At 39.3% G+C, this 19,019-nt stretch overlaps 1 protein-coding gene across 3 annotated transcripts in view; it reads right to left on the bottom strand.

Annotated features, from left to right (window-relative positions):
- Window positions 1-19,019, bottom strand: part of SRGAP1 (SLIT-ROBO Rho GTPase activating protein 1) — a 151,227-nt gene that overhangs the window by 47,462 nt on the left and 84,746 nt on the right. For all 3 annotated transcript variants that reach the window (XM_010561706.1, XM_010561707.1, XM_010561708.1), the window contains exons 4-6: window positions 13,026-13,088; window positions 2,915-3,097; window positions 2,402-2,530 (exon numbers count right to left, since the gene is read on the bottom strand). In XM_010561706.1, the coding sequence (XP_010560008.1) occupies window positions 2,402-2,530; window positions 2,915-3,097; window positions 13,026-13,088 (375 nt within the window). The remainder of the gene's footprint in view (window positions 1-2,401; window positions 2,531-2,914; window positions 3,098-13,025; window positions 13,089-19,019) is intronic.

Here is a 19,019-nt window from a genome sequence, read left to right as displayed (position 1 = left end):
CATTTCCTTTGTCAAGTAGTAAACACTGTGTCTAGATACCTATGCCTTCACAGCATATTCTGATTAAATACAAATGTCTGAAAGACACTTCATTTGAACAAGCTCACAATCGTATTAAATTGGCTCTGAAGCAAATTCTGGTTTCACATGTTTACAGCCTACTCTTACAAAACAGTGATGCAAAGGGCAGCTAGACTTTCCTTTTAAATTCCTTAGGGAAGAGTAATTTCTAAAGCCATATTGCCAAAAGAATGTTATTGTCTACATTGGTCCACGGCTTGGAAAAAGCCACACAAACTAGGCATCATTTTCCTGCATTACTAAATACTGTAGAATGTATATTTCTATTAAAAACTAGCAGTTAGAAAGCTCTAGTCTTCATAGTTGTGTAAATATCTTCTCAAACAGTAACTCCAAAGACTGTTGTCTTTGTATATATATGCAGAGAGAGCTTCACTTTGCTTCTCCTTGCAATTCTTTGTGAAGCTTCAGGCCCATGGTTCCTCCCCTCAGCTTTCACTGCTACAGCAGTCTCTGGGGACATCAATGAAATGGGTGAAAATCAGGTGCATTTTCCAAACCTCAGAAAGTTTTGACCAAGTAGAAACATGCACTGGAGACATTCACTGGGAAGTGTGAGCTCCGAAAGAGAAGGCAGGAGAGAAGACAAAATTAGCATCTTTCCAGCCTCTGAAGGGGTGGGGGTGCTGGGAAGAGGGGAAAAGGGACCTTTCCTTCCAGCAACCAGGAAGAACTCATAAAGCTCACCTTTATCTGACATGCCCTAACTAGAAGCTAAAAATCCATCATCCTTTAAGCAGTATCAGGAAAATTATCCATTAGGTAGGGACAACTTCTCACTTGGGTGGTACCCTAGCAGGTATGCTGCTTGTCCTTAGTTTTCTGCCCTGATCATCTATCTCTTGGGACCCTGATAAATGTTTCCATTGCCTGGGCAGGCCAGGTGTGTGGAGCAGGATGTGCAGGTGCATGGATGTAGGTTAGACAGGGACAATATACAGCTGAATAAACCAGAAGAAATCAGAAGAGAAAAGACATGCAACAGTGATTAGGAAAGAGGAAGAAAAGAGATGTCGAGATAGAGACAGCCAGAAACACTGAAAACACCAAAAAGATACTTCACCATCTCTTATAAGAAAGAAGCAAGAAAAAAACCAGAGCAAAACCATTTGGAGAGAAAAATGTTGAAAAGGAAAAGGTAAAAGTTGTAAAAAAATCAGGCAATATTTTATAAATTACAGGAAAACACAAATGTCGAAGAAAACAAAACTGACTCTCAGTATTTAGAAAACATACAATAAAACATGCAGCTATTTTAGTCCACTCATCTCAAGATGGCATTTTTCCCCTTCTCTATCAAGCTTTTCTTCTCCAGGCAGTAGAAATGAGAAACCTCTTGTCAAATGCTGCATTAATTTATACTATATTGCAAACCAGAGCTTAGCTGGCTTATCTTTGTGATGAACATCCCACCAGAAATGACTGTATGTGAATCTTACTTACTCTTGTAAATAACTAATGCTATTGTTGCAGTAGAAAACACATTCAAATATCTAGCATTTCACATGGGCCACAGAGGTGTACCCACTGACTTATTTAGCACTACATTGCTAGTGAATGAATATTCTTGAGCTTGTGTTTGCTGCCTCCAAATTTCCTCTATCAAATATGTGGTCAGGTTACGAAGAGAATGGGACATGATAGAGTGTGGGATCCTCCGCATCATCTAAAAATATGTCAGTAACACAGATTCTGGAGACCAAATGCTGGTACAAGTCAACATCAGTGTATAACCTCATTCTCCTAGGATGTTCTCACAGGAATAACTTAATGAAAATCAGTAACAATTCTGCTGACAGTACAGAGCACAGGATTGATTGTGTCTGTTCTGCAAACTACATGAAATAAGAATAAAAAGCACTGTATATTTGATTCAATGACTAAATGAATGAAACTAAATGATTTTGAAGACACAGAGGAAATGCCCTCTTTTCAGTTAAAATACCATTATTAGATGCCCACTTAAGAAGCTTATCTTGTAAAAAATATTTGTACCCCAGAAATCCTTTTATAGTACAAAATGAAAATGTCTACCTTTTTTGTGTTATTCCTGTCATATTTTCTCTTGCCACATGGGGAGAAAACATAATGTTCTAACTTAAAAGAAATGGGTTCAGCATCTTATTGACACTTTATTTTGTGAAATATAAAGCTAAAGAGAAAACCTGCTGATTATACCATACAACGTTATAAATGATAAGCGTCTTGTAGGCAAGCCATATGACTAATGTATTTCCTTTGAAAATGAAAAAAAAAAAAAAAAAAAAAAAGTAATATTCCTGAAGAGAATAAATATAAAACCAAATGTGCCAATACTTACATCAATTAAATCCGAAAGGTCATGAATATAATACTTGAAAACAGAAGCATTGGTTGCTTCAAGGGTGAGCAGGTATTCATTACGGGCCTTAATAGATTTCAGCTTGTTTTCAGAATATTTTGCTTGACGCTAGGAAAGAGATTGTATATTAATGTATTTGAATTACTTCATTTTTGGTATGTAGCAAAAATGGTAACAATTCAAGCACACACTCCGATTAACAAGAAAGAATCTTAATTGCCAGCCTGTTATGCATGTAACAAATGTAATACAGAGTGATAACTTAGTACTTTGTTTCAAATGTGACAAACCATGTAGTAAGAGTTACACTGGGAATAAAGTATTCCCTTCTCTGAACTGCAATTGAGTGAAGTTATCTATAAGCCACTGCTAGTTTGTGTACCTTGTTTAATTTTATTTCCCAGCTGGACTTCTCTGTCTAACATCATGCTAAAGAATGTCAGAAATGCACTGGATTTATTTCAAATGAAGCTAAATAAAAGGACTATTTACTTTTTCCTTCATTTTTTCAATCTTCTTCACAGAGCTCCGTCTCTGGTGCCTTTCTTCTAGTCTAATATGAAAAACAGGGTCTCCTGACCTCCCAATCTGTTTTTCTTCTTGCTTCTCTGCCTCCTTCAGTTTGCTTTCTGCACTGATGCTCTCTGCATGATACATGTGGTATGTTTTCATGACCTGCAAAAGACAAGAGTCAAAGGAGAGTTAGGAGAAAATGAAAAAATAAAGGTATCTATGGAAAAACCACAGGGTCTTTGAGTAAATATAAACATGGATCTTGGATAAGTTTCTTTGCCAACAGAGATTGAGGACTTCTGGTTGCATTTTTCTTTTCTGATTTATTTAGTAGTAGCCTAATACGGGTGGTTTTTTTTTCCATTGCTCTGATAGGAAAGAGCAAAATCCTTCTTATTAACCTTCAGGATTCTTATTTTGAATGAAAACCTGAAATAACGAGCAATAAAACTAAATCTAGACCAGTGACATATCTATCTGACTTCTTCAGGGCTAAGTTAACAGCTCGGCTGTGGGCATTGGACGTTTGAAAGTGAACAGCCCGCTTCAGCACCGAAGAAGGGGAAGGGAGCAGAGGCAGCGGGAAGCTTCGGCCTGGGAGCACATCCCAGCCGCGTGGCTGTCCGTGGCCTGGGAAGAAGTGGCTCCCAGCCGTGCAGCCTGCAGATTGGGCGTGATGTAAAACCAGATGAGAGCCGGAGAAGGAGCCACCTGATAAATAAGTTGTGAGGATGCTTTCCCCATAGCCCCCCAGTTAATACCATTATCTTCCCTCTACACACGCGCTGGCTCTACAGCCAAGAGAGCTTGGGCTGCCAGCCTGCAAATACGTGCTTGCACAGACCACAGAGAGGGAGAGGGACTGGTTCAGCCCAGTCCTCTCTTTCTTCTTCAAGCAAGAAAAGCCTCAGCTTGAATGCTGCGTAGTGGGCAGCAAGCAACCACAAACGACCCACCTCTGCTGGGGAGGGCTGTCTCTGCCCATCTCCAGCAAAGAAAGCCTCCTTCCACCTTCCCCAGCACCTTTTTTCTTTGTTTGGTTTTTTTTGTTGTTGTTGCCTTAAGTTTCAAGCAAGGAACAAAGCAGGAAGGCATCCTCAGGCGCCCGGCGGCCTCCTTTCCTCTTCACGGGGTGCCAGAGCTCTCGCCAGCAGATGTTATCTTTGGGCTGAGGCCATGCAAGCCATTCACATTTCCTCCAAAGGACACAGCCAGGGAGGAATCAAATGGGCTGTTCCTCCCTCAGCAGAGCTTTGTGTGACCCATGGAGGAGACAGACTTGTTTGGGGAGCTACCTTGAAATATTCCCTATGGGGAGGACTACTTTTTGTAACTGAGCAGTTAGCCAGCCTAAGGAGTCTCCACAGAGTGGCAACGCTGGGGATGCTAAAGCTAGACAGCGCAAATTCACTGCAGCATGGCTTAGCGTGGGTCGACACAAACCAACTGCATGCCACGTCAGGTGATGGCTGAACCAATGCATATTTAGTCTTGTGCAACGGAAAGAAAGAAGCTTTTAGAGAGCTGCCATTTTGCATAACCATGTATGCTATGTATATGTTATACACCATAACTGTGTATGCCACTATTTAATACTGATGCCATGCTGTTGATAGAACTGAAATAGGATTGATATTAAAAATGAAACAGGCAACTCTTCACTAACTTCCTATAGTAAGGTAAAACAGTTGGAGCCATGCACCAAAAAGAGTTGTCTTGGTTTTATTTTTAAAAACATATGCTTGCAGCGCTCTGCTGAAAAAAACCAAATTGCCCGGAGCAGGGCTCAGTGTTATTGCTGCTGCTATTTTATAGCACAGTCATGTTCCAAGGCCTGACCAGAGTGCAGAGCTGCCTGCCTGAGCACTGCCTACATACACCCGCTGGGAACAGCCACTGCCCCAGCAGCTCAGTCTACATGGATGAGGCAAAAACCCAAAGATGAAACAAACCAAGCAGGGAAGAGAAGGCAAGCCTGTAGAGCCAAGATCTGCACAGTTCTCAGCTTAACCAAAGGGCGCATTCAGCTCCCTATGTCCTGCACTGTTACCAAAGGCATTTCTAAAGTTATCAATAATCTGTACCCGGGGAGTCTAACTCGTACAGCCACATGGAAAGAATTACCAAAAAGAGAAGAAATGCACTTCTTAAAGAAATGATTTATAAAACAAACCTGAGAAGCACAGAAAGTGATATGGCTCTATTAAAAATGATGGGAAAAGGAAATTAAAAACAAGGTTGTGCCCTTCTCTTTTGGTCTTTTTATTCAATTTTTGGAGTGCTTCTTTACAGAAGTCTAGAGGTGTTTGCTTTTAATTTTTTTCTTTTGTTCTGTGTCAGCTCCAGAGGCTTTTTAGTTGGTGGGACAAGGCTAACTCATGTGTCTTACCACTTTGGAAAGTTATTTTCTTACTCTCTCAGTTTTTCTGCCAGCAAAGAGGGAACAATACTATCTCAGAGTTTCCTAACAGCACATCTCACAGCATCTGACTTAAGTGGTGAAGCAAGGATTTGATCTGCTTGACAAAAGCAGTAAGCACTGAAGTTTTTGAAGCATTTTTTTCTGAGTTCCATGTAGCCCAATGGACTAGACATAAATGTCTTTCTGCAGCGGCTGTGACATTCCAGCTTGCCTCTTTGTTGAGTGAAGGAGTACAAGTGTATCGCTACCAGCTCTCACCAAGAGGCTCACATGCCTCCACGCTGACTCCACTAACCTCACATCACTGAAAAGTATTTTCTTCCTCTCACTGCCTGCTTACAGCATGTGCTACCAAATTCAGAGTGTCTCACTATACACCAATTGAAAGTCAAGTTTTATGTGAGGATGACATGGAGCTCGTAGTCTCTATGGAGAAACAAGAAGTCTACTTGAAACCCATGTTCTCGCAACAAACTGCGCAAGTTCTTGGTACCAATGATTCCTAAGATAACTAAAATTGAAAAAGAAGCCCTCCCTTTGGCAGTATATTCAGGGCTGGACAACAGTCAGAGTCTGTCCTACCCGAGCCTTGCTGGTTTAGAAATCAATACAGACTATGTGTAGAGCAGTGATCAGCCTATGCATTTGACATGGGTCCAGTTTGTTATGTTGACAGCATTGCTTATCTCATGTGCTAGTGACATCATTATTTTGCAAGCCTCTGGGGAAAGCTGACAGCTCCAGCCTTTTTCATGATTTGTCAATGTGTTTTAAGAGCCGATATTGCAGCAGCTAAACTTAACTTGAGAAAGCATTAGACAGACATATGAAAAATAGATGGGAACAAGCTAGGGAGTTGGCTTCCAAGTATTTCAGTGCACGCTTCCTCAACAAATTAGCTTAGAATTTGCACGCTAAGTTGCATATATGACTCTCTCCCTTAATATTATGCCATCTTCTCTCCCTGGAGTTTTTAAAAGACTGTAGATACTTTTAGATACTGTAAAAGACAGTAACAGGCTTGCCTAATTCTTGTAAATACACTTACTGTATGAAGAATTCTGAGATCCACAGATCTCCAATCTGTGAATATGTAACAGATCCACAGATCTGTTATTCAAATGACAAATAATCCAATGAAATAAGCAATACCACTTCTCAAATATCCACTAAACTGTTGAACGATAGACTGTCCTGTGAGAGTATCCATCACTGAACTGACTTTAATTAGACCCCAAAGTGCTTATTGATCAGCCATCAAGTATGCACTGAAAAGAGAGCAAGGTCGTAATTTTGCAGATGCTGAACTGTCATCATGACATATACTGCACTTCTCTGCTGTAGTGAAGAAGCATTCTACTCCCTTTCTAAAATTAAACAGGGACTTTATCTCCTATTAATTTAGCAGGTTTATTCTGCAGATCCAGTGATGTAAAATACAGATTTCTGTCAGATAACTAAGTCAGACTACAAGCAGATGAACAAGATTATGCTACCCAAACTATGTACTCTCTCACTTGTAGGTGACAGACTGTTCACTTAGTGATATAAACGTCTCATTTTGTGTGCCAAATTTTCAGCATCATTCATAAGAGCTCAGCAAGTAGGCTCAGGGCAGAAGATAGCACTTATCACAGGGAAGGGCACATTAGAGTAAACCGTTAGATAATTACTTTATTTAAACCCACAGTTGTTATCTGGGCAAATCAATCAACAAGACAGTAATTAGTGCTGTACTTCTGTGGGCTACAAGAGAGGAACGTTCCTGTAGCAAGGTGCTGGCTTTCCTTTTTCTACATGCATACTGCTTTTCTAGAAAGCTTCTTAACCCAAGGTACCAAAACTGAATGCTACTAAGTTAAAATATATTGGAATTACCATGTGTTACCTTGTGCTTTATTTTTCTAATAAAACTGCATAATTAAGGGCTTTTTCATAGTGTTTCTCAGGAAAAAGGCATTTAACGGAACAGTAGTTCATCCCTGTTGCAATTACCGTGTTTGAATTGTTTCAGAATTGTCTCTGCTAAGTCGCGAGTTCCTATCAGAAGGTGGAGTTACAAGGGATTCATTAAATCAGGTTAGCTAGTACTTTCCTCAAGAAATAAGTAAAATCTTATGCCAATTTTACTACTTCAGTGGCCTATAGCAGTTAAGTAGGTTCAGTATTAGCTGTTTTCAGCATCCTGTTCACTTCCAAACCAACCTCTGATGTGGTTCCAGGAATTGTCACTGATATATTACTACCAATACAGAATTACTGATTTCACCTTCTCAGATCTCTGGTGTGCTACAGTAAATTGGACTTAACTTTTCTACAGAGAATCCAGATTCTGTGTTATTTCAGCAAAGAAAAAAGAAAATCTGGCAGCAACTTCCTTGAGAAATTAAACAGCCAAGATTTTTAAATAGTAAGATAAAGCAATGGAAAATGCAAGCAGCACAGCAGCCCTGTCTTATTTAATATTAAACGGTTTGCTTTGGACCGTCCGTACTTTTTCATTTTTCTGAAAGCCTTACATATGTATTGCTTGTGAAAAGTGCGATGCCAGTAATTTGGAAAGCCAAGTGGGAGACATGAAGATGTATTTTCATGACGTGCATCACTTTTCTCCACCATTCCCCCTCATCCTTATTACCAGAACAGTTCTGTATTTTTAGCAAACTCATATTCATTGATCCCCCCTGACTCCTTTAGAGGTCATTTATGAATATGCCCTCACCCCTAAATAAATCCAGTGGAGTCCTCCCTCCATTGCAAGAAAAGACTCTGCCTACCTTCTGTTTCCTACCATTCCCAATTACTCAGATGTTACTGTCATATTCCAGTATTTGATCTGATAATACAAGATATTTTAGCTTTCCAGAGAAATGAAACGAGTTTGACTGGGGAGCTGTCTCTGTTGCAAAGATGATCTATTGTAAAATCAATAATCTCTTGCCTCCTTAAATCAACATGTAAGAAGGTTTCTAAATCTCTCAGTTCACAAAAAAAACACCAACCCAAACCTCCTGCAGTTTTCAGTTTGAGCAACTTTTTTTCCTGTAATTGTCAGGAAATAACCTCCTCTCTGTGACCCCCCACAACTAACCAGGCTCCTCTTTCCCCATCCCCACTCACTCAAAAGGTATGCCTTGCTCTAGTTTCAACAGCTTATATCCATACATAAAACATGGGACTAATTACTAGTCTACATTGGCTGAAAGCGTAATAGGGAGAGGAGTAACAGAGCAATGCAGCAGCTGGGATGCTGCAGACTTGAAAATACTAACTGGCTGGCACAGCCAGGGAGAATCCATGCATAATTAAAAGTACTCGCCACTCATCATTTGCTTATATCATCTGAACTTGCAAAGGTACAGACTGAAGCTTAGCTATTTAATTGTTTTTAGCATGATGTTTTGAGTCATAATTTAAGAACCAGTGCACAAAATACTGACAATTGAAAATATAGTCTTAAAATGCATTTTCACTAGTCATGTGAGCAACATGTAGAAAACATATGAATATGTACCATAATGTGTAAGAAAACCTTCTCTGTGTAAAAGAGATGGAAAATGAAAAAGTAAAGTTGCCCTTACAAAATTCTGATTATTCCAGCAAAATGAGCCTGCTTTGCTCACAGGTTCTTAGAACATCTTCTGAAGCCTCGCTTCACCTGCTTCTGTTCTTATTTTTTCAACAATCCTGTACATGATGTGCAATTTTAATGAGAATGGCACAAGCCAAAGTCAACACAAGCTAAGCTACTCCCAGGGAGTAAAGGAAGACCTATGGTACGAACCTCCCATTTCCATGATAATTCCTAGTAATGAAAATGGGAAAAGAAATTAATTGCATAAAGCGTAAGCAAGGAAAAAGGTCTCTTATTAGTGTGCATTTTTAAAAAACATTAGGTATTTAATACTCCAAAGTGTCTGATTTTATTTTTTTGACATTTCATTGCAGTTCTGAGCTTTTCCACATTAAATAAGCAGCCAGAATGCATTCTAGTCTCTCTCTCTCTCTCGGCACAGGTTCAAACTTTCACAAGTTAAAAAACATCTTTGAGCAGAAAGTTTTTTGAATTGAAAGTCTTCATAATGCACTCTTAGTGGAAGGTGGCATGTCTCTTCAATTCCTCAGTGTTTTCTTATTTTCTCCTCTTAGAACAGTTTCTTCTTTGCAAAATCTATGGCACTGCTAATTGACTTGTTTGATCTAAAAACTGTCAAAACCAATGGACACAACTCCTTAACTACAGCAGGTTTTAGATCTGGCCCTATGAACAGGTTAAAAATAATTTTCTGAGGCAGAAGTGCAAGACTAGATTTTCAGAGATGGGTCCCAAAGTCACCTTTTTTTTCTGGCACCTTCTATGATACAGAAGACTAGGACACCTGATACAGTGTTGTCACCTGAAGAAAAGTCAGTTGTTATTCTGATACTTAGTAGGCTGTGTTAGAATTCATCTATTAAAAATATTTGGACCAAATCAGTAGCAATTCCTTTAAACATCCCATCTATTCTAGATCATTCTAGATAAACTGGATTTGAGACATCTGGTGCTCGAAAAGTCTGAAAGCAGGTGTGGTGAAACCTCAGGTCTGGCTGGCGTGCTAGAGGTGGTTGGGTAGAGCTTCTCATCATTTGGGTTTGAAACAAGCATTTAATCCAGCCCCTGACCCCGCAGCATTAGGGAAATCCAGGCAAGTAATGTCTTAAACCTTGTCAGTGGAGCGAACAATGTGTTTGCTTGAAAGAGTTTCTGTGGAGCTGCAGAACTACTGTGTGTGCCTGAATACGTCTGCCTATGGAAGCTACTCCTCATCTAAGTAGGTCAAGGAGTAACAAATAAAACATGCAATTTCTTTCATTGACTATACACCTGTGCCTCAGCACAAAAACTTCGTACTATTTTAGCTTTTAGTGATTTTAATTCTCTTCTTTCATTCTCTTCAACACACTTTTATGCACAACTGTGTGTTTTTTATTTCTGGAGGGTGATCTTAATTCACAAACCTTTCTTGTAAGATAAGGAATGATGATAAAAAGTAAGCAGGTTTTTAAACTCTTCTTCATACACACCCTGTTCATTAAAAGCTCCAATACTTTCCCCTCACTCAAAGGCTTTAGAGGTATTTGAACTCCAATAAGGCTTCACATTTTAACAGTTATACTTCACGAACTTACCATTCCTTTAAAAAAAACAGAACCAAGTAATAGGGAGACACTTCAATATTAGTATATTATTCACTGACTTGAAATTAAATTGCTTTCTTTTGGACACAAAGATTTATCTCACAGTAGTAGTAAGACTGATTTTTTTTTTCCTTTCCATAAATCATGGGGCAAAGAGGAAGATGACTTCTCCTTTTTGTACATGACTGAGAAACATACCTCCTGGATTTTAAAATTGTAGATACTTGTTTTGGTAAGACCACTGTGATCTTATTCTGTAAACAGTAAATGTCACACATAATTAAAAACCTATGCATGAGGTTTCCTTGTGTCTAGATATCTTTATGTACACAAGAACATATATTACACAGATATGCTGATGATCATTCTAAAGATGCAATCAGTGAAACCGATGCTATTCTGCACCATATTGTCATTTTACTAAGCCTGGGTTGTATCTGGCTAAATGTGGGCATCTACAGCTGACCAATTCCTTTACAATCAATGAAAAGCTGGACAATGGAGTTAACAGGGTAGATAATTTCTTCCGAAGCAGATGCTTGTATCTGATCACAGAAAGGGGTCTGATCTCCCCATATTAGATTTTCAGTGACTACAACTGGAACCCAGATGGCAAGCTAAGATATTTGTACCTACACTGCAGATGCCTGGAAATTAGGTGAAGTAAATTCCATCCCAAGAAACCATCCTGCAGCAGTAACTTAATTCAAATTGCGTACATGCTCTGTATTCTACTAACTTCAAAAAACTTCCTATTTTACAAAAACATTAAATTCTGAGAAAGAAATTAGCATTCACTGGAAGCCGTAACATGGAAGTTAATATCTGAATAAATGTGTAGCCATCAGTGGGAAGATATAGCACTAGTGTGAAAAAACAGGAGTGAAAATACAAAAATCCAGTCCTGCAGATCTTCACTGGTGATTCAGCAAAGTATTTCAGCAGATGTTTCACTGTTTTCCTACCCTGGGAGCATGGGCACTAATCCCACACCTCACCAGGCACTGGAGTTACACAACTGTTTGAAACAAGACCGTATCTTCAGGGCTTACTCACCACTGAAGCCCCACTTGTGCGAGGGCTCCTACAGTCGCTGACCCCCTGCAGCTGTGTGAATTGTCTGTGGCTATCACTACTTTGCAGAAGCTGATACCAGTGTGCTTCACTGACTACAGGCCTGAGCCAACAAGGTTTTGCAGTATTGTACCCTACAAAATCAGTGGTGATTTCAGAAAAAAAAAAAGCCCCAAAGAAAAGCCCTCAAAAAAAAAAAAAAAAAGGAAAAAAAGAAAAAGGTTTAGATAGATTTTAGGAATCTGTGTCCATAACTACAATCCGAAAGAAACCAGGACAGTGAGACAGGTCTAAATTTCTTTAGATCTTCTTTTTGCCACCTAAGTTGAGTTCAAATGTTCAACCCATCCACTGATGGGTGCACAACTTTAGCTAGGTCAAAAGAAAAACAGACAAGATGTACAAAAGTAATGTTCGACTGATCTCTCCGTGAGGAGAGCTGGTCTCTGATATCTTCCTGAACTTCCTTAATATCACAAATTGTTTCTTGATATAGATATTGTGGGGTTTTTTTCCTGGTCCCCCAAATCTTGAGGATAGGGAAGGGAGCAGTCTAGAGACTGTTATGCAGGGTACTGGAGCATAGATGCTTCAGTTCTTCCAGACAGAAGGGAGAATTTAGATGTACAACTTCCTCAACCACCAGGAATCAACAGACTTTTGTAAGAGGTGGATGTCACCAGTTCCTCTTCATAGTATAGCTATGTTTAAAACAAAGAGTAATTCTTGGTTTGTTCTTTATCAGATCATACCCCCTCAAAAATATATTGGGAAATGTTTTTTAGGTAGACAAGACCTCAACCTCTAGTAACAAGTTGTGTAGATGCGTTTCAAAGAGGAAAAGAAGTTCAGACCTACCTTCTCTCAGATTTTCTAATGGGTTAGCAGCAGCTTGCCAGAATGCTTAGAGTGTTCTTTTTCTTGACCTCTCTGAATGGTATGGAAAGCCTACACAACCCTCTATTTTTCTGTTTTTCTTTTCATTATTTACTTATCCCAGCCAGGGAAAGCAGAGGGCACATAAGTAACATTTACTGATTTTTACTGAGTGTAGTCCATGAGTCAAATCAAGCAGATGGCAGTACGGACAAAAAGAAGGCAGAAAAGGAAGAAGCTTTGCTCTGATAAGCTCTGAGTAGAAATGCCTCACTAATAATCAACAAAACTTAGACTGGCTTAGCATAGTATGGGGGGAAAAAGGGTTGAAAGTAAAGAGTAATCCTGAAAGCATTAGTATGTCTATTGTAAACAAGTGAGTAGTCTTTCCAAGATACAGTTTAGACTTGTGTAAAAAGATGAAAATAAGCATCTCCATTGGGGGGTAACTTGCTACATAAAAGGACACTTAAAGCTTGTAGAAGAAGTCCGATATGGAATTTGTATAAGATAAACTATATAAGTAACTGTACTTACTGTGTAAAGCTCATTAAGAACTTTCATTAAGTCTTCATGAAGCTGAAATGCAATCTCTTTGCTCTGTAATTAAAAAGAAATAATTAGAAAACAGGCACGCAAAAACTGCAACATACATTTGTTCCTTGATATTTGTACTCATTGCTCACCCTAGATAGTGAATGTTGCTTGCAAAGACACCGTTCTGACAGACTTACAGTGCACTAAAAATAATGATTCAGGGATGCAGAGGTAGACAGATAACATCTGGACAAAAGACTTCTAAAAGGAAACCCAGAAGTAATTTGAGAGAGTGTCCCATGAAGCATCAGGAAATTAGGTGCCAACAGAAAGGGTGAAGTTCAGGATTAATGTTTTTAATGGAACAAACTGCGTAGTGTTTTATCACTGCTATGATATATACAAAAACTAAACCACATGGAATGTGATATTCTAGAGGGACATCCCGCCCAATTTTACATCTAGAATAGTCTTTGTTTCTCAGCACATGCAACTATCTAAATATTTATGCAAGAAATAATTGTGGCTCCTTTTTGAAACAGATACTCAACTGCATAATATTCCACAGAGTGGGCTGCTGAAACAGCTTTGTTTAGCTTTTCTGGACTGTGTCTTTACTTTCATTCTGACCCAGAAAAAAAAGGAATGCCTAGCAGTAGTTATTAACAAAAGCAAGTATGTCAAAATAAGAGTATTTAATCAGACTCTCATTCAAATATACTCCTTAGCTGTCCATAGGAGTTCAATCAGATGAAAATTGTGGCAACTGTGCAAGAGTTGAAGGCATTTGTACCATAGCCTTTGGAAAACAGCTATAGAATAGAGCTACAGGACTTGGCAAACAGCTTGGCTACATTTCTTCTGCAATGCTCAGCATTGTAACATCCATGCTGGAAATGTCAGCTTTTTTTTCTGTGAGTAAGTTTCTGTGAATAAGCCTGGCTTCTAAAAACTCCAACTTCATGATAGATAATGGCCTTAGCTATGAGGAGTACTTTGTAGTTGCATAGAAGCCAAAGGAAAATCCTCAGGGACAACTCATCTCCAAAGCTGCTAACATATACTTGGCCATCACTAAAACACCTGCAGAAATAATGGTTTCTGAATGAGAATTTCCAGTGCGACACCCATGGATGAGGAGGAACCACGCCACACATCCCACCCACTGTGTCTTCCAGGAGAATGAAACAGACACATACAGTAGCTGGAAGAGAAAATTTTTACTTTTTTCTCCTATTCCTACTGTCATACTCCTTAACTCTGGGCAGTATTTTAAGGAACCTGCCATATCACTTATCAGTATTCACTCCAACCCTTATATGCAAGATGATTTTTAACCAACAAGAAGCTAGAAATATAAATTAAGAAACACTTCAGCAAAATTCTTGTATTCCCAAGGGCATTAGCTGTAGTAGCTAAGGCACAGTGAGACAGATGCTCTAAAGCAGTTATACAGAACTACTATGAAACTTTCCTTATTGCTTGTACTTTTCGAAGTCTCGTATTTTTCATGAGGTATGCTCTACTACTGAAGTATCTAGAACATAAGGCTTACTACTTCCATTTCTTTGCAAATATCAGACTATTTTAATCTGATATTAAGGACAAAAATTCATAATGCATAACAGTGCACAGAGTGCTTGTAAAGAATTGGAAAAGGATTGCAGATTTGCAAGCTGCTGTAGGGAAACACAGTAAAAGCTTTAGCAAAAATTCTGAATTGCTTTTCATTGCTTTACCTTGGCACCCTGCCTTTAAAAGTCAGCAGCACAGCTCTGACACAGCTTACACATCTCCTCAAAGATCCAAGAAGTGGAGGCCACCTGTTTTCTCTTGGATAGCTACTTCTTTAGTGCTGAATGTGAGTGGTCTGGTTTTTAAATTACTTTAGCAGCAAGAAAGACAAAACACACAAATAAGATGGCTGACATTAAGACCGAAAGATGAAAGCAAATACATGTGGGAAAAAACTGTAGATGAACTCCAGCTTCAAGCAATTTATCCCTTTCAACTGTTGGTCACCACCATCTCAAAGCTGATGACAACTCAAGCCCTAAATACAGCAACGCCAATCCTAAAGTAGCGTGCCTTAACCTGGCAGTGCAAAAGTTTGTTTGAGAAAGTGAGACAGAAAATCCCAAACCAATTTTCTCTTTACCCTTTGCAGATTTCTTTGTGAACAAAGCACACAGCAGTTCATTGGAAGACACACCCTCCTTTTCTGCTCTTCAGGTACACCTTAATGCAAATAGACACCCAGATCAGTTGAGGATTCGGGGAATGATCACTATTTACTAGGACCCATTTCTTCTCTTTGCTCCTGTAGAGCTTTGTTCAGCACTGAAACACAAGCGGTCCAGCCCTCAGAATTTACTGGCCATCATGCATACATGATCTTTGCCAGACAACACATTGATCAATGGTAAATTTGAAAGTGAATGGAAGGGATCACAGTAGAGGAAAGAGGGAGATGTTTTTAGGAAAGGACAATAGGCTTTAAAATGGGGAGCAAAAAGAGAGGAAGGGAGGCGATCAGCAAAGAGAGTAAAAATTAAGAAGAAACAGCCTAGCAATGCCACAGGATCACAGATGAGTCATCCTTGGCACCAGTTCATCTGGGGACTCCAGCCTGCAGAGGGTGCCTGTAGTGATGGATAACATGTTAGTTGCTGCCTCTTTCTGATGAAAGGTTTTGTAGGAATTGTCCAATAAAAATCAGGAAATTTGGTTAACCTTAGCAGTATAAAAGGGATTTATTTTCAACAACCAACACATTTTACATTAGCATTTAAGATCAAGAAATACTGACTCCAGTGGCAAGCGATACAGCTTTTAGTGTGTGCATGTTAGAGCACCAGATAAGAAGTGCATTTATTTTCAGTGGTTAATGGCTCTCCTATTTCTCTTTTAGGCTACCTGTTCCCTGCAGTAGTTCAGCATGTTTGAACGGTGTGCCCCTTTAGGAGCCTATCCTCAGGGTAGCCAAACAATGGAATGCAAGATGCAGCACACATTTTCCTGGAGCTGAGTTGATAGCTCTAATCAGGCCATTAGAACCTGACAGTCACTGAGGTGCTTCTATATTCACTATGACTTAGAGAAATATATTAGCATCTATTAACCAAAAGAACAAAGAATATAATACAAATGTTTGAGCACATGCAAACTCTTGCTAAAAATATTATGTATGTTACTAATCTGGTTCAAAGCATTAAGAGACAGTAGCGTATTTTTTTGACCTGATAGTAGGATAGATAAAACAGACAAGTCAGTGTACCTGAACAACCCTTTCAGTATGTGCTCAACTGTCAACACATCAGTGGTCCTACTGATGTTATCAAGATTTGTATTTATGGATTAATGTCTGAGAAACTTAAAATTTTATTCCACATTAATAACCCTTCACTGAAGTCTGTAAGAATTTTTCCATCCATTTCAGTTAGAGCATAATTGGGCACCCAAACTTCACTCTTTTGGGGTTTTTTACCGAAATTTAAGAGTCAGTTCAGTTCTTCCTGGAACTCGTTAGTGTCTTGTATTTAGCACACATGATGCTACTCTCAGTTACATCATTTAGGGAAAATATTCTGTGACTATTGCTTTTAAATGAGTTTGCTGCTGGTCCCTGGGGGAAGTGATGTGCAAACCCTTCTTTTAAGGAGCTTTCATGAGCTGCAGTAACACTGACATAACCAACTCATAGTAAAATTTTGTCCCAGATTTGCCAGTCTATAGCAACAAATAGCTTTGCGATCCTTTTAAACCTTTAAATGTTTAAGAAAACGATGCAAAAAATCTTTATATATGCCACAATCTTCATAACGTCAAATAGATTTGGCAGGTAGTCATATTCCTTGTTAATAGCCAGATTATGGAACTAAAATATTTATTGTGCTTGGCTTCTCCAGCATCTTTTACTGTAAACATTGGAAGATATGTTCATCTTGGCTCATTATGGTTTCTGTCCAAAGAAAATACATGTTTATAAATTATAAATATACAAATCTGCTTAAGGATTTTGTGGGTATGTGTTTATACAGTTGATTATTAATGCTGGGGTAACCAGAATCACTGCATGAAATGTTCTGCATAATACTTTTCCCTTCTGCTTGACATTTTTCCTTATTACTTTATTCTTTAATTGTCCCCATGAGGCCATCTACCTCATCTGCCTGAAGAAACAGGCAAGCATGCAAGGTTTGAAGTCTGCTACTTTATGTTTGTAATTTTATGTGCAGCATGAAGGCCAGGCATGAACAGCAATCTGTACTGCTTTTATATGCAAGCAAGCAAGAAGAGCTTAAGTGCCTTTCTGGAAGTATGAGGCCTGACATATTATTATCAGATAAATGTCACAAAATCTCTGAACTAGATCCTATCTTTGTCCTGCATTTAGTACATTTAAACAGATGCTGGTTCCTGACTCCTGGAAGAAAGAATGACAAAGAGGTCCCGGGAGAATAAAAATAATGAATATCTACATGTTAAAGTGGGTTAGCCTAGACAGGAAAGCCATGTACAATCAGGTACCCGAATACGGTATATCCTGGCCCATCAGAACATGCAAGGTAGATCCAATAGGGATCATTTCACCAAAGTAATCCAAATGTTGAGACAGATGTATAGAAACACACAAAAGGAAGAACCAGAATGAGGAAGGACAGTGAAACAAGGGCAAGGTACAAAGACCAAGGGCCACAGACACCCCTCATCACTACATTTCATATAGACTAACACTGGGTACTGCACACACGTTTTACAGGACTAGAGAAAGGGGTTGCTACAGATCCATGACTTTGTGCTATATTCCACATAGGAGACATCAGCAGGGGAGGGAACAAAACAACACTCTACTGGTAAGCACGGCCAGGAAATGAGAAAATTGTTTGCTCTTTTCATTACTGCAATTCAAGCTGGAGCCAATCTTAGGATAGCATACAAACAGTATCCTGCTAGAGAATGTTGGGCTCACTTCATGGAAAAGTTTCATTTGAGAACCTACTGCCCACCAGCGAGGCGGAAAAAGCCGTTAAGGGCTACCATTGAGAAGCAGAATGGGTAGCCTCCTCCTCTCGGGAGGAGAGAGGGGCAGAAAAAAGAGGGAGCAGAAAGAGCCAAGAAGCTCAGAGTGACTTTGCTGTTGTCTCCCCGTATCTTGCTTGTGAGCAATGGGGCAATCCACTCTGAGACACTTTCCCTTTCTCCAACAGGCAGACTGGGGGGTTCAGAGCAGAATGATGGAGATCCGCTCTGATGATGGACTTGGTGTAGTAACTCTCCAGACTTCAAAGGGGAGATAAAGCACCTGCAAAGATGTAGAAGCTGCTGCTGCAAGACTGAGGGAGAACTAAAACAAGATGGTAATAGTGATGCATAACACTATTAGGTTAATAAACTGGAAGATACATAATTAAATGATCTAATTATTGAATAGAGAGAAGCTTGATTAGATGGTATTTGGAAATTACTTAGAAAGACATTAAGTGCTCCTATGTGCAATGCTGTGAGAACCAATGGAGTACAGATATGTCAGACGGGTGTATTTCCTGCTCTTGACCATGGATTTCAGTAAGATACTAAGCATGCTCTTGTTAGTCTTTATTTCTGAAATCTTCATAGTGTTACTGTTCTTATTATTTTCATTTATTACTTATAAGAGAGAGTATATATTTCACAGAACACTATGATCAGTCTCCAGTGTAGAAGTATCTGCAGGACTGAGACCATCTGAGGAACCTGAAGGTGCACAAGTCCATGGGTCCTGAGGGAACTGGCAGATGAAGTGGATAAGCCACTATCCATCATATTTGAGAAGTCATAGCAATCTGTGGAAGTTCCCACTGACTGGAAAAGGGGAAACACAACCCCCATTTTTAAAAAGGGAAAAAAGGAAGACCTGGGAAACTACAGGCCAGTCAGTCTCACCTCTGTGCCTGGCAAGATCATGGAGTGGATCCTCCTGGAAACTATGCTAGGGCACATGGAAAATAAGGA

This window comes from Haliaeetus leucocephalus, unplaced genomic scaffold (genome assembly GCF_000737465.1).
Source record: "Haliaeetus leucocephalus isolate CR32 unplaced genomic scaffold, Haliaeetus_leucocephalus-4.0 Scaffold151, whole genome shotgun sequence".
In the NCBI taxonomy this organism is placed as follows: domain Eukaryota; kingdom Metazoa; phylum Chordata; class Aves; order Accipitriformes; family Accipitridae; genus Haliaeetus; species Haliaeetus leucocephalus.
The sequence above is the reverse complement of the archived record's forward strand: the minus strand, read 5'-3'. Positions and strand labels throughout refer to the sequence as shown.